At 51.5% G+C, this 16,382-nt stretch overlaps 2 protein-coding genes across 11 annotated transcripts in view; one reads left to right on the forward strand and one right to left on the reverse strand.

Annotated features, from left to right (window-relative positions):
- Nucleotides 1–16,382, forward strand: part of LOC119434082 (uncharacterized) — a 191,307-nt gene that overhangs the window by 77,137 nt on the left and 97,788 nt on the right. The gene's annotated exons all lie outside the window — the stretch shown is intronic.
- Nucleotides 1–16,382, reverse strand: part of LOC119434080 (uncharacterized) — a 207,903-nt gene that overhangs the window by 25,396 nt on the left and 166,125 nt on the right. Inside the window, exon 6 of the mRNA XM_049658515.1 lies at nucleotides 1,946–2,100. Coding sequence (XP_049514472.1) covers nucleotides 1,946–2,100 — 155 coding nt within the window. The remainder of the gene's footprint in view (nucleotides 1–1,945; nucleotides 2,101–16,382) is intronic.

Below are 16,382 nucleotides of genomic sequence, written 5' to 3' on the forward strand. Positions count from 1 at the left end.
CCTAAGAGCGGCGCTCTAAAATTCATTTATTTTCGCAGTCGGCATGTTATGCGCAAAATTCTGAAACTTGCAGCTTGATTCCCGAGACACCCCTCGATCTATCACTGTTGAACACTTCAACTGTCAATAGTCCGGCAAACTTCTGTCTTGCGAACTATCTTATGTGATGAAGGAATAATCAGGACTATGAACGGGTGAAGAAGACAGCAGAATAACGGCGACGCGAATTATGATGATACCTGACTACTTAGCTATAGTCGTTGTAAAATATTGCAATTTGAAACATAAAATTGTGCATCGTCGTAAAAATGATCGACGTCATCTGTAAAATGCAGGACGTTGTCTGGCCAACCAGGAGTAGTTGTATGTGATTCATCTACTATCAAACATTGCTCGAAAAATAAAGTCGCATATTTTGCCATTGGCGTTTCATGCGTAAAATTCTGACAATGTGTCGGTAAATTTTTTCCACTTTGTGCAGATGTTCTTTCACGAACTAAAAACTACACTAAGCAGGTGAATTATGCATCTGCAACAGCAAAGCGGCCACTATTACTTTGACAAGAGGCTTGGCAATCCAGAAAAAAATACAAAAATAAAAGTATACGTCGCGAGACCTCTTCAGGCTCGTTCAAAGCTTGCCGCGACGTCATAGGCTTGGATAGCTTCTTTTCAAGCTATTTATTTATTCGTTTAAGAATTACATAGTGTTCTAAGAAATCAATCTCGCAACCCAGAACGTTTCAAGCACTTTTCCTGCGTCAAAATGGCGTGTGCACGAGCGAATACATTGACATCCTCTGACGTCACACTGGCGTACCGGTGCTGAGCTTGTGTCACGAACCTATAAACAAGACAGAAATATTGGCCTGCATTTTTTCCCTATAATAACGAATTTTATCCAACAGAGCGAATGAAATTTGGCTTTTGAAAGCAAGTACGTCCCACTAAAATGAAAATAAAGTTACTTTTACCTTGAGCACTGCACGGACCGATTTTTTCAGCCCGGGCCCGTTTGTACGTTGAGCTGCCCGCCCGAGCCCGATCAAAATTTTTATGGCAAGACCCGGGCCCGGCCTGGGCCCGGAAATAATCTACTTTACCCGACCGGCCCGGCCCGCCACCCCTTTACCTTAGGCCCGAGCCCAGCCCGATTCCGACACGAAACCGGCCCGAACCCGGCCCGAGACCGAAAAATATGTTTTTCAGAGTTGAGACGCCCGAGAATAACTCGCTGCACGTTACATGCACACCAACAGAAAGCCCGAGCCCGGCCCGGGCCCGCCTCAAGAAACCCGAGCCCGGCCCGGGCTCGGGTCAAAAAGCACACGCCGTGCCCGAGCCCGGCCCGAGCCCGAGAAAAAACTGCTCTACCCAGCCCGGCCCGGCCCGAAGGCCGGGCCGGGCCCGGGCTTTTGGGTAAGCCCGAGCCCGTGCAGTGCCCTACTTTTAACTGCCACCTTAAGTAAATAAACATCTTCGCGAAGCGGTACCTCCAAGTTACCAACCGCTGCCGCTTGTTCTACTTGCACCGAACGTGGACTTCTGTTTCGCCTTTAGCCTTGGTTTGCCCTCACGAGCGACGTATAGGGATCAAGACCAATCAGCAGGACGTGTACGCCAACGGCGACGCACAAGCGGTCTCAAGACACGGCTGCAACCAGCTGCCCCGACTATAATCGGCCCGTAACACCCGTGAATAAGCAACTGATGCGAGATTGCCAAGCACCCGAAGCGGAGCGGTCAGAACACCTTTGTCAGTAGGAGGCCCCGACCTACATAGGTTGTCTCTGAGAGAAGAACGACGTTGGAGAGTCTGTCTCGTTTTTGCCATAGAATCCGGGCTCTTATACCTATCCTAAATATACTGCTCCCCGCCCACAGACCCATCTTTCACTGTGTAAAACATTTCCCGAATCAACCAAGTAAAGGCACGCCCGCTCACCCGCACGTGGCTTCCAGTCGGAGGGCGCACCCCTTGCGGTTCAGCTGCCAGCGCTCGCGGGAACAGTAGACCAGTTGGCGACGTTCATTCCAGTAGCAGTCGCAGTTCTCCACCCAGATTGACTTGCCGTAGAACAGGCCGCGTAGCTCTGCAAGGTAGCAAAAGAAGTAAGTCGCAGTGTTGATGGCTGCTTTTTGGTCAAGGATAGTACAAATGTGCTCAGTGAGGGCGTCAGGATGTCCGCGGCAAGGCTTATCCTTCTGACGTTCCGAGGCTTTGTACAACCACTCAGCGTCAGCGCCCCCCTAAAAGGGACACTATAAACTCAGCAGGCTCGCCCGAATGGCGACACATTTAAAGAGACACAAAAGGTTTGGCGTTTCACTAATGCTTCTGTACATGGATTACATGTACGCATCACAAGCATGCGAGGTAACCGCCATAGCGCAGAAGAAAGGGTGCCTTGGAAGCTAAGCGTCTTAAACGCTCACGTGCTTGCGTGATGAACGCCGCCACTGGTGTTGCAGGCGTCGCACTGCAATGGGGCGCAATATGAGACGGAAAAGCCGTCAGCGTTCGACTACCGTTGTCTGTCTGTTTGTGATCAACTCCATATGGAGCTTTACATGCTGCGCTTGAATTCTTGAATGACAAGCACGGGACTAGACTCTCGTCTGTAAAGCTTGTACTCTGCAGATGACTGTGTGATGGTGTTGTGGCTTCCTATTTTAAAGACGATAGTCTTTCTTGGGGAACTTAAACGCTGAAAATTTGGTCTGTCTGTCTGTCTTTCTGTTTGTCTGTCTGTCAACCGATTCAGCCACCCGGCCAAAGTTGGACCACTTGCTTACCGCCCACACTACTTAAACTGGTACGGCTGTTCATACTTGTGAACGTTATCAATCAAAAAGTAAATATTACGCATATCTGAGGCGCAACATCACTAGGTAAGTATTAGGACGTGTGTTCCTTTAATAGAAAATACATAGATACGTAACTCTAAAGACCCTAGTTTCTTAAGCTGCGCTGAAAATGCCATGCTATGCGCGCCGACGAACGACGTCTGCCACGAAGGGAGGGAACCCTCTACACAAGCTCGTGTTTCCCCGACTGCGCGCCGACGAGCGCCCTCTGCCATGGAGGAAGGACACCCTCTGCACAAGCTCATGTTTCCCGATGTATTTCCAGATGGCGTCCATGTCTCACGCAGCGCCTCCTCAATTTTATCAATGCCAGCCAGATGCGGCCGATTCCGCCTCCTCAATTTTATCAATGCCAGCCAGATGCGGCCGATTCAACATAAAGGAAGCGCTGTCTGAGGCAGGGCAAAACATAAATGGCCGCTTGATGAAATACAACCCACTCTACAAGACATGCCCAGACAACGCAGGGAAAAGACCGACGACCAAATTGCAGCGGAGAAGCGCCGGCGTGCCGACGCTCGTCGTCTCAAGCGTGCCCAGGAAACGTCCGAGCAACGAGCCGAGCGGCTAGCGCAAGATCGTGAGTCGAGGCGTACCCGGAGGCAACAGGACACAAACCAGGTGCGCGATGCGCGAATCGTCAGCGACCGAGAGGCTAAGCGAGCGTACCGGGCGGCAGAAGAGACGCCCGAGGCTCGTGCCGAACGGGTAATCAAGGGCCGCCAGGCACAACGGAAACGCCGGGAAACAAACTCCAGAAGATGGCGCCCAAAGGCGTGGAAAAGACCGTGAAGCCAAGCGAGCCCGCCGTGAGACAAAGGAAACGCCAGAAGCGCATGCCGCGACAATCACCAAAGACCGCGAGGCCAAGCAAGCGTACCGGGCTACTCAAGAGACGCCAGAAGCGCATGCCGCGAGAACCACCAAAGACCGCGAGGCCAAGCAAGCGTGCCGGGCTACTCAAGAGACGCCAGAAGCGCATGCCGCGAGAACCACCAAAGACCGCGAGGCCAAGCAAGCGTACCGGGCTACTCAAGAGACGCCAGAAGCGCATGCCGCGAGAAACACCAAAGACCGCGAGGTCAAGCAAGCGTACCGGGCTACTCAAGAGACGCCAGAAGCGCATGCCGCGAGAACCACCAAAGACCGCGAGGCCAAGCAAGCGTACCGGGCTACTCAAGAGACGCCAGAAGCGCATGCCGCGAGAAACACCAAAGACCGCGAGGTCAAGCAAGCGTACCGGGCTACTCAAGAGACGCCAGAAGCGCATGCCGCGAGAACCACCAAAGACCGCGAGGCCAAGCAAGCGTACCGGGCTACTCAAGAGACGCCAGAAGCGCATGCCGCGAGAACCACCAAAGACCGCGAGGCCAAGCAAGCGTACCGGGCTACTCAAGAGGCGCCAGAAGCGCATGCCGCGAGAAACACCAAAGACCGCGAGGTCAAGCAAGCGTACCGGGCTACTCAAGAGACGCCAGAAGCGCATGCCGCGAGAACCACCAAAGACCGCGAGGCCAAGCAAGCGTACCGGGCTACTCAAGAGACGCCAGAAGCGCATGCCGCGAGAAACACCAAAGACCGCGAGGTCAAGCAAGCGTACCGGGCTACTCAAGAGACGCCAGAAGCGCATGCCGCGAGAACCACCAAAGACCGCGAGGCCAAGCAAGCGTGCCGGGCTACTCAAGAGACGCCAGAAGCGCATGCCGCGAAAACCACCAAAGACCGCGAGGCCAAGCAAGCGTACCGGGCTACTCAAGAGACGCCAGAAGCGCATGCCGCGAGAACCACCAAAGACCGCGAGGCCAAGCAAGCGTACCGGGCTACTCAAGAGACGCCAGAAGCGCATGCCGCGAGAAACACCAAAGACCGCGAGGTCAAGCAAGCGTGCCGGGCTACTCAAGAGACGCCAGAAGCGCATGCCGCGAGAACCACCAAAGACCGCGAGGCCAAGCAAGCGTGCCGGGCTACTCAAGAGACGCCAGAAGCGCATGCCGCGAGAACCACCAAAGACCGCGAGGCCAAGCAAGCGTGCCGGGCTACTCAAGAGACGCCAGAAGCGCATGCCGCGAGAACCACCAAAGACCGCGAGGTCAAGCAAGCGTGCCGGGCTACTCAAGAGACGCCAGAAGCGCATGCCGCGAGAACCACCAAAGACCGCGAGGCCAAGCAAGCGTGCCGGGCTACTCAAGAGACGCCAGAAGCGCATGCCGCGAAAACCACCAAAGACCGCGAGGCCAAGCAAGCGTACCGGGCTACTCAAGAGACGCCAGAAGCGCATGCCGCGAGAACCACCAAAGACCGCGAGGCCAAGCAAGCGTACCGGGCTACTCAAGAGACGCCAGAAGCGCATGCCGCGAGAAACACCAAAGACCGCGAGGTCAAGCAAGCGTGCCGGGCTACTCAAGAGACGCCAGAAGCGCATGCCGCGAGAACCACCAAAGACCGCGAGGCCAAGCAAGCGTGCCGGGCTACTCAAGAGACGCCAGAAGCGCATGCCGCGAGAACCACCAAAGACCGCGAGGCCAAGCAAGCGTGCCGGGCTACTCAAGAGACGCCAGAAGCGCATGCCGCGAGAACCACCAAAGACCGCGAGGTCAAGCAAGCGTGCCGGGCTACTCAAGAGACGCCAGAAGCGCATGCCGCGAGAACCACCAAAGACCGCGAGGCCAAGCAAGCGTGCCGGGCTACTCAAGAGACGCCAGAAGCGCATGCCGCGAGAACCACCAAAGACCGCGAGGCCAAGCAAACGTACCGGGCTACTCAAGAGACGCCAGAAGCGCATGCCGCGAGAACCACCAAAGACCGCGAGGCCAAGCAAGCGTACCGGGCTACTGAAGAGACGCCAGAAGCGCCGGCAGAAGACTATCGTCTTTCGACGACATTTTCAGCGAAGCACGCAGATACGCGGCCATTTTTTTCCTTTCTATTGTTTTATCTTTATGTTTTATGTTTATCTTATTGAGTACTAATAATATTTATGTTTATGCAATAATAATAATTTATGTTTTATGTTTATCGCGATTATTTGAGTATTAATAATAATAATCATACTAATATAATAATGAAGTGCAGCAAGAACAAGCGCACAAGAAGAAAGGAAACCCAGACACCTATCGCTTGTGTCTGTGTTTCGTTCCTTCTAGTGTCCTTGTTCTGTTGCACTAGATGTCACGCCATTCCTTGGCCAAGTTTGCCTGCATGTACCGAGCCACGCACAATTCACGTCATGGCAGCGGAGTTTTCATGTCGATAGCGTGATGCATATGTACCGCCATGAATATGTACGGTGTACGGTAATTAGACTTTCCTTAATTGTTTCTAATTATTCCTCACCATTAATTACTTAAGTGATCTTTACGGTACTAAACCTGTGCTCTGATGTCGCATCTTTCATCAGCCATAAGTAAAGCTATCGATGTCTTCCTGTTTTTATTTTTGATTTCGTCCCAGCTCTGTGACAAACCGGACGTTGCTACGCAAGAAACAAAGCCTGTCACTCGGTGCTCGTCACCACTGAAAAAACTGGTACCACACGAACTATACTGTTGCACCGGAGGGTGCCACCGCTGGAGAGCTCGCGGGTGTTAGTGACACCGGTACCGACACAAGAGATCTAGTTGTGTTGATAGCGGCGGATAGAGGCAGCTCCAGTGTGGCGAAGCGTGTATGGCCGAACGTAGGTATGCCCGTGAGGAGAATGAAATGCCTCTAGATGTCCCTCAACCATGACTGTATCACGGCGTGCAACTCTGAGCGCCGGCTGTTGCATTGACGAAAATCCCCACTCTCGATGAGTGCCCGTAGGCGCTCATTGTGGAGCTCGCACGTGCTGAGGGTAAGAAAGAGCGTGGGCTCGCCTAGATGTTCGATCATTGAGCACACGTTCCCCTTCATCTGCGCCTCGTCGGTACGCTATCCTCGAGCAAGTTGGAAACTTGACGCACTTTTATTGCGATAGCAATTATATGGACACTTCAACGGGATTTTTGCCGTCGGCGTCGTCGTCGCCGTCGCCGTCAGGTTCCGTATAGATTCCAAGGGCGATAAAATCGTCGCCGCGCGCCGTACGAGTAAAAGCGCGCGGGGGACGCGCGCTATCACGGAGAGCCAACGCACGGCGGAAAGCAAACGCGATTGTCGCCCAAAAGGCCGTGGGGTATGGGGGGAGGGAGGCGGGGCGACGCTGTGCTACGGCACCAAATGCTCATCTTGCAACCCAGCGCAAGGAGAACTAGCAACGCAATCTCCCACGCGAAAGCAAAAAAACTCTGCCAACAAATACGCTTGCACTGGCTGTGGTGCCGTCGCCCGCACCGTCTCTTATCTCCACACGGCTCTGACCTTTGTAAATGCCGCTCAGTTTCCGTTGAAGCGATAGACCGCACGATTCTTCGCCCGCTGCAGCGGCCGCGCCAGCGTTTTGACAGTCGTTGTCTGCGGTCATTCAGTGTGATCTATTCATGTTTGCTTGTGCGCGATGACACCACGCTTGTCAATTCAGTTAGAAAGCGAATGTGTCCAAGTTTATGCGGCCGATAAAACTACTCTACTATCCCTACTCCGAATAGCTCTCTACCAATTTGCTATCGCAATTGATGCTTCGCCTTTCGGGCGAAACTGCGACATTTTTTTGATGAAGCTGGGGTCGTCTTTCCAATTCGCTGCGATGACGCTGCCTTGGTGGAGTTCGGCGAAGCATTGTCGTACTCCATGGGCAGTACGAAGGAGCAGTCCTCGATTAAACAGCCTGGTAAATATGACAAGGGCCGTCAAAAGTCTGATGCGGCCATGGGGAGGAACGCGGAGATTGGGCGCTGCCGTCCGGCGATGGGAAATCAACCGCTCGTGGCAAACAAGTTTGCTTTTCAATCGCTGTACGTACGGAGGCAACCACCATGCAGTGTTTTGCAGTCGAGATGCCTGGATATTACAACGCGCCGTCTGGCTCGAGCGCCGTTAGTACGTGAGAGCCGGATGATGCCGCGATCATGACGTAGGAAGATAGGCTCAAAGTTCCTGAAGTTGGGAAGGAACGCCTCATATTATTATACGCATTGTGCATTGCACGTTTCACTGAAGAGCCTGAGGGAAAGCAACTATGTGCCTCGTATAAGGCATAACAACTTGATGAGTTAAGCTACGACTGAATGCAAAATTTCGCACCGCAAGTAAAAGTCAATCACATGTGGTCCGAAGCGATGAGACGTCTGGTATGTGATAGCCTAGAGAACCAAGCTAGCGTCTGATGAATTTGCGCGTGAAGGCGATTCCTCGCTGTGAAGGTGGTTGGACCGCGAAGCTGTAATCGACAAGTAGAAAGATTACCCAATGCGACGTAGTTTGGCATTATTCACGAGGCGACATTCACATGCTCTTTACCTAATTATTAGCCTAAGATGTCTCGACGGCCTGTGACTTGGCTTGCGCCGCTACTTCGTGCACCTACAAAGAGTGGACCAGAGAGAAGAGAAATTTGCCGTGCCTAGTATGCACGCTGCTCTTCAGGAGTTCTCACTATACGTGGCCTTTTTATATAGCACTGTCACACCACAAATCATTTGCTAGGCGGGGTTCTTCTTTTAAATACGAAAGTGTGGTTACGTCACTCACTGCGTCCTACACGCTACAGTAAAGCTGCCGTTGGCGTGGCAGCTGCGCAACACTAATCTTTATCGGGAAACGTATGCGGGGGAGCGCTACGTGCCTGGCATTGCATGTAGGCGCAGGGGCACCTTATCGTCAGTTATGTGGTTCGAATGCTTGTTTTGAGCTGGTTCTTTATTGAAACATACGCTGTTCTGTATGTTGTACGCGTGATTCTAAAGAATGTATGCGCTGTTCGCTGCACTTTGCTGAGTGCTTGTAGCCTCTGCCTTACGGGGCTATGAGCCATTGCATTTCGGGTATGATTCATTGATGATGATAGTTTTCTGTCGACGTTGCACCGCGAAGAAAACCAGGATCCTAGCCAAAGACAGCTTCGCTGTAATATAGCATGCACAACGCGAACATGTGTATAGGTAGCTGCAGAGCTAAAGCTTCGCACTCGCTATGCGCAGGTTAAGGGTTCGTGTTCAACCTTTTGGAAGTTTCCTGCCACTTTCAATTCGCTTACTCACATGTTATTCTAGATTTCAAATAAAAAAACACTTCATTTCTGTATCAGGACTTGTTGCTGGGCTAGTTGGTGCATCTTATTCCGTAGTGTTAAGATGCAACCAAGGACGGAAAAGAAGGATCAGGACAGGAAAGAACGCTCTTTCCTGTCCTCATCCTTCTTTTCCGTCCTTGGTTGCGTCTAAACACTACGGAATAAGTTCATTTCTGATTACCATTGCAAACAAAATTAATTGCGCAGAAACCACCACAGATGACCGTTACATGCGCTAGTTACTGCGCAAACAAGTTACAAAAAATATTGCTTCCGAGTTCTTCCCAGTGTTTGCTCACTCAAGCTGAAACTTCTAGTACGCTGAAGTTTTATTTGTTATTTCTAATAGCGACGTTCGAAAGGCGGACACAGGACACCATACCATCTTTTGCCATCTTTTGCCAGATTGCCATCTTTTGGCGCTGATACAGGGTTGCCTGTGCTCTTTTGAACGCCAGCGTTCCGTGAGTTCCGCGGCGCGGGTTTTGCGTCGCCTCACGAGATGGCGCCACGCTGCGAGGCACCTCCTTCGCGCGTTTCTTCTAGCTGGGCAGTGCGCTCTGTCTCCCTGGCGTCTTTCGCTGCCTGTTGTGCAGCGTTCAGTCGGTTTCTTCTTCTAGTTGGGCAGCGTCCATGGCTTGCTGCGGTGTGGTGTGCCCATTGCGAACATGCACTACACACATTTTAAGATTGTGGCTGGCATCATCTCCAACCAATCCGCTTTTGCCGGTAGCCACTTCATGCTTTCATATATACTCTCGATTACGGGAGAGCCAGTAATTTTTATTGCGATAGCAATTATATGGAAACTCAAAGAGGATTTCTGCCGTCGGTGTCGTCGTCGCCGTCGCCGTGAGGTTCCACATGACGTCAACGGCGATGAAATCGTCACCGCACGCCAGTCGCTGTATGTGCGAGTGAAAAGGCGCGAGGGACGCGCGCTTTGACGGGGAGCGAACGTAAGGCGGACAGCAAACGCGCGTTCTGCGTCATGCACCCCGAAGGGCTGCAGAATTAAGCGCCTCTTTCCTCCTTTACAATCACCATATATACAGAGCAAACGCGACTTCTCCTGTCGCGCGAAAGGCCGTGGGGGGACGGGAGGGAGGGGAGGCGACGTTTAGCTGCGGCACCAAATGCGTATTTATATAAAAACGTTGCCAGGCGAGAACATGGTAAATACTTCCGACGCTGCTCGAAGAGTTTGCCGTTCTTATCCTCGTCGAAAACCTCCGAGCCGCCCCCAGAGGCCCTGGCAATAGTCACTAACGCCGCGCGCGTTCGGTGCGAACGCGGGCAAAACGGCGACGGCGTCGACAATAGTTCTGCGCGTTGCTGGTGCTGGGGCATGTCCAAGTTTATACAGCTGATAAAACTACTATCCTTGCTTCGCCTTTCCGGTGAAACAGCGACATTTTTAGATGCGAAGCAGCTTTTGGCGGGGGCTTTGTCCGTCCCTCCGGCGGCGTCCGACACCTCCACAACGCATGCGCGTCCCCTCCTCCTCTCTCTCCTCTCCTACGCTCTCCCTCTTTCTCTCCTCCAGGAATCCTCTACGGAGCGGCGCCCGCGTGCCACACACCCACAGCGCATGCACGTCCCCTCCCCCCTCTCTCTCCTCTCCTACGCTCCCCCCTTTCTCTCCTCTAGGAATCCGGAGCGGCGCGCACGACAGGTGCTGCGACAGCTGCATACTCCGCTGGGGGCGCCACGGTAGTTCCGCGGTATGAAAATGACGGAGCGCGCGCGCCTCATTCTCTCTCCTGTGCAGCGCCGCGATGAGCGCTCGGGCCGCTCCAGCGAAACCATCTCCCGCTCAAGCTAACCATCTCCCCGCTGCTTTGCATCCACACATGGTTCCCTTTAGCGGGAGATTGAGTAGTTTTTTTTTTCACAACATTACACCACCCTAGTTTGATACTCATTAGCAGCAACCTCTTAAATGATAATTAGCTTCGAACGTATAATTTACCCGCCGGGGTAGCTCAGTCAGCTAAGGCGTTGCGCTGCTGAGCTCGGGATCGCGGGATCGAATCCCGGCCGCGGCGGCCGCATTTCGATGGAGGCGAAATGCAAAAACGCCCGTGTGCTTGCGTTGTAGTGCACGTTAAAGAACCCCAGGTGGTCGAAATTAATCCGGAGCCCTCCACTACGGCGTGCCTCATAATCAGAACTGGTTTTGGCACGTAAAACCCCAGAAAGAAGAAGAAGAAGAACGTATAATTACATCTTATTTTGTCACCTTAGATTAAAAGGCAATGTGGAAGATTAAGATTTCTTACTCCTTCGCGTTTACTTCATGACTGCTAATAGCAATAAATAGATGTGGCGACAAAAACACGCTTACGCGCCGAAGCAAATGTGGAGGCTATCCAATATAGCTTATGCAAGCAGCGCCTAATGTATTTGGCTCCATTAGCGGTAACGGGTAGCCTCCGTAGGTCCTGTTCTGAAACTAAACCTCGTCTGCTGTTGAGGGAATGATGAAGTGTTACTGAAACAGGGGCGGCACCAAATCAGACGAGATTTGTCAATTTGTCATGTTGGACTTTGTCACGAATTTCGAGAAGGTCGCCACTGGCCATTTTAGTAAAATTTGTATCCGAGGCCCAGAGTGCTGGTGATGCACTTCACGACAGCAAATGGTGATAGCGTTCTGACAGTCTTTTGGGGTGTTTCAGTATGTAAACGTGAAAAGATTTCTTGGCTCTTGACGAAAAAAAAGATTTGCGTAGCTTGCACTAGAGGCGCAATGCTAAAGAAACAGCGGAGCTGATGGGCACCTAGCTAGTCCGGGTTTTTGGGCTAGGCTAAGCACTTAAGCAGTAAACCCCAGCATTTTCCGAAATTTATTGATTATTGATCAATTATTTATTAGCTATTGATTGGCTATCGATTGGCTATCGCAAGTTATTGAGCACGTATTATTGCGACAGCAATAATACGTGCTCAATAACTTCGCTCCAAGCGCATTCCTGCCGTCGTCGTCGCCGTGAGGTTTCGTATAAAGTCCAACGGCGATAAATTCGGCGCCGCGCGCCGTATGCTGCATGTGCTAGTGAACGCGCGCGAGGGACGCGCGCTTTCACGGAGAGCGAACGCACGGCGGAGAGCAAACGCGACCGTCGCGCTAAAGGCCGTGGGGGAATGGGAGGGAGGGATGGGGACGACGTCGTGCTGCGGCACTAAATGCGTATCTTGCGACCGGGCGCAAGGGGAACTGGCGACTCCATCTCCCGCGCGAAAGGTGGAAAGCGGGAAGGCAGCGCGGGAGAGAGGGTCCGCTGCTTCTACTCTGTCAGGAACTGCGTACTTTGCGAGGCTGCGGGCTGTCGCGCGCATCGTATCTTGAAAGCGATCTCCACATGGCTCTGACCTATCTATGCGCTGTGCTTTCGCAGCTAAGTTTCCGTTGAAGCGATAGACCACACGAACCTTCGGCCACTGCTCCTGCCGCGCTTGTTCACGCCAGCGTTTTGACAGTGCTTGTCTGCGGCTATCGAGTGTGATATATTCATGCTTGCTTGAACGCGCCGACACCATGCTAGTTAATTCAGTTAGTAAGCGAATGTGTCCAAGTTTACGCACCGCATAAAACTACCATCCTTACTCGGGACACCAGGACATCAAGAGAGTATACTACGTATACTCTACTAGTAAATTTGCTGTCGCAATTGATGCTTCGCCTTTCGGGCGAAACTGCGACTTTCTTGGGCTAGGCTAAGCACTACCAAGCCATCACCGGCATTTTCCGGAATAGCTATTTATTGGCTATCGATGACTGACCAAGCTTATGTAGTTCCAACCATGCTTAGCTAGACTTAGCCAGGTTCAGCTTCGCTAGTTCACAGGGGTATGTGACATTACGCTTCGACCCTTCCTGCATGATCGCCAGGATCGGCCCACATTTTTGGATTCAGCCAGCACATTACGCCCGGCTTAAACAGCTCCACTGTTAAAACATCAAGGATTCTTCGGCGCACACCCTACTAAAGTGGACAATCGGGCAGCTTTGGCAATGAGCTTGAAGCCATAAATACATTCAAATTTCGGCAGCTGTGCCAGCCACTCATCACGCAGCCCAACAAGGAGACGCGACAACATTTTGTATATATAAAGCCTCCCTGCGCCAGCAGTACGCAGCCACTATTACCTAATATGATGTAACCTTGGTGTGCTGTTACAAGGTTAACCCTCGCTGCTGGGAACAATACAGAAGTGAGTATTATACAGAAAAGATTACAAGTGATAGAGAAATACGAAGATTGAATAGGACAGGAAAAGTACCAACTTCACCGGATGGGTCAGTCCAGGGGTGCCGTCTATGTGAAGCCGAAGGGCCTTAGAGATCCAAGCACTCAGCATCGGCTCAACCCCCAGGATCCCATTTTTCCCCGAACACGGCTAGGCACCCACGGCTAGACGCGGGACTTTACAACGTCAATGTTCTCGGGTCCGTGGTGTCGCAAAGCACCAAACGCCTGCTGACGCAGACACACTGCGGCGCACCACAATAGGAGATGCTGGCGGGAGGAAAACAGGTCTGTTCTGCCCCCCCCCCCCACCTCCACCTAAACCACTATGCCAGAACGTCTAAGCTTTACGGCGCGTCTCACGCGCTACAGCATGTCTCAAAGAGTTGGCGCTCACCGATGCACGCGCCCTCCGCATCGACACCTTTGTATCGGCGGTCTAGCGTCCACCGTCCAAAAGAGCCCAAAAATTCTATTCGCTTTAATAAGAGCCTCCTACGGTACCAAACAGGCCGTTTCAAACATGAGCAAAGTCACACACCTACACGACACTTGCAAGTGCTCACAAGTCTCGAAGATGGGCCTCTTTCAAGAAACGCATACCAGGACGAGAGGGAAAAACAAGACCATCATGCCTTGTGGAAGCAAGCGGAGGGACCAGCAACAGGAGAGCAGTACAACACTTCTACTCGCTGGATTTTGCACTCGACTAACTTCGCGCGTGGGGCCGGTTCTTGAAACCATTAAGAAAGAAGAAGAGGACGACGGAAAACACGAGGCACGAGGCGCGCTGTCTTAGACTAAACCCGGTAATGATCGAGTCGGACTCAGATTTATGAAGCCCTGTTTCTGAGGCAATCCATTGAGTTCCTTCGCACTTAACTCCTTCTAACTGCACTTAATTGCTGTAAAATGTTTACACTCTTCACACGCCACATATGTTACGCTTACGATGGGAACACCTTCTCGAAAAAAGTGTCACTTATTCAGTGGAACTTTTATGGACCAATTCTATGACTATCACTTTCGTAAATATGTGCAGCGTCAAATGTTTACAACATAAAAATTGACAAGTTCACAAGTGCACGTTCACTTGGTGTCCAGTCGCAGTCCCATAGTTTCTGCTTTTGGGTATAGCAGAAATTCTCGAGGCACACGCATCAGTCCCAGTCTTCATCTTCCTGGATCGAGTTGCAGCAATCGCTCTGAACCGCAAGGAAAGAAAGACGTCGTTGATGTCTGTCGCAGGAAATAAGCGTAAGTGTAGTGCTAGGAACCCTAACAATAGTAGGGAATAGTCATGTAAGATTTTCCAGCAACACATCCATCCAATCTGTGCCCCGCGTCATGCTGGCACACCTTCTTGACGGGTATTAACATTGCAAACATCTCAATTTAGAAAAAAGAAAGAAATTGTTGTCTTCTATTGAATGAACATTTTACTGAAAATTCTGACACTTTACCCGTGGACTCGTGACCCCACCCCACTGCGAATACTGCACCCTGTACTCTCCACCAAACAACACGATAGTGAAGAATCCAACCTAACTGTATTGATATGGGTCCCGGCTCACGCAGGGAACCCGGGGAACGTTGCTCGAGGATTCGTCAGCCTAGCGGTAAGTCCCGTCTCTGATCCGGGGGATCTGGTCAGCGAGCCACTGACCACATACCACGATATTGCCCAATACTACCGCCTCACAAGACGAACAAAACCCCCACCTCATCCCAAGCTCACCAAGGGAGAAGTCGCCTGGCGCCGACTCCAAACGCACTTCTATCCAAACCCACAAATATACTCTCACTGTTACCCTGACTTAACTCACCCACACTGCTCATTCTGCGGGTCCATAGCCTCTTTAAATCATATTTTCTGGGACTGCAGGGAGGTCCCCCCCAACCAGATCTCCTGCCGCTCCCTCGCCTGAAGCGTGGGAAGCAATACTCCGGTACCCGAGCCTGGAGGTTCATCTTCGGGCTGTCAAAAGAGCCGAGGAGGTGGCAGCCAAATTGACTAAGTCATCCCTCACTAAGCCAAACTGACGAATTAAGTTGTGTCCTGCTCCTCTTCCTGACACCACTGCATAAGTAAGTTCTGGGTTTCGGTTTACCGCCCCAAAAACACAGAGGCTCCGGATCCAAGTTAACCACCTGGAATTCTTCAACGTGCACCCAAATTTCCATGCACGAGCCTTCCGCTTTAAACGTAATGCGGCCACCACATCCATAACTCGAACCTGCGCAATCGTTCTCAACAACGGAAGCCCATAAACTACGGTTGACGGTAAATATCGGGTACATACGACCTGAACAAATTTTGCGGCCTGCTTCACGCTTCAGGCGCAGCGATAGTCTTGTGTGTTTACGCCACGCAGCTACACGTATTTATTTTTCATAACCCCGAGTTCAGCACCTCAAAAATGCTTACTTGTGAGCAGGAAACATCGCAAAAACAAATAGTACCGTTTCTAACACACGAGCGAAGTTTCGGTTATGTATAGCTTTGTCAAACCAACTTGTATTAAATTGGTAACTAAGATGACATTTCATTGTTTTATGGTATGATGTTAATCTCGATGGCCAGTTGCTTAAGTAGCTGAAGTAGAACGGTGAGCTGAACTGAGTACAAGAGAGAGAGAGAGAGAGAAGAGATTTAATTGAGTAACCACACATTGGTTATAGCCTTAGGTATGTGTCTACTAGCCGGCTAGCGGCTCAGACAGAAAGCGTATGAGGAGTGATGAGGAGGAGAGGCAGTTTAAGGATGAGACCATACGATGTATTTCTGCGAACACCTTTTTTCCTCTTAAGTACAGTGGGATACATATATTCCTGTTTGTAGGAGGCGCGAAAAATGGTTATTGGGACGGAGAAGTCGCATTTGTCTGATTTTTTTAGGGCTGACCATTTAAAGGTTTTAACACTTCAGGCGAGAATAGTTTTGGGAGCGGGTACTAACTGGCGACAAGCGTGCGAGAGCTCGATGTACTGTTTTTCATTGTTGGAAAGCTTCCTGGATGGGGCCCACATTTGAAGGAGAAAAGAAACTTCTATTAAAGATAACCGATAATTGGTTCCTGCTTCCTGCATTTTAATTTACACACTTACTT

Source organism: Dermacentor silvarum, chromosome 11 (assembly GCF_013339745.2).
Source record: "Dermacentor silvarum isolate Dsil-2018 chromosome 11, BIME_Dsil_1.4, whole genome shotgun sequence".
NCBI classification, from domain to species: Eukaryota; Metazoa; Arthropoda; class Arachnida; order Ixodida; family Ixodidae; genus Dermacentor; species Dermacentor silvarum.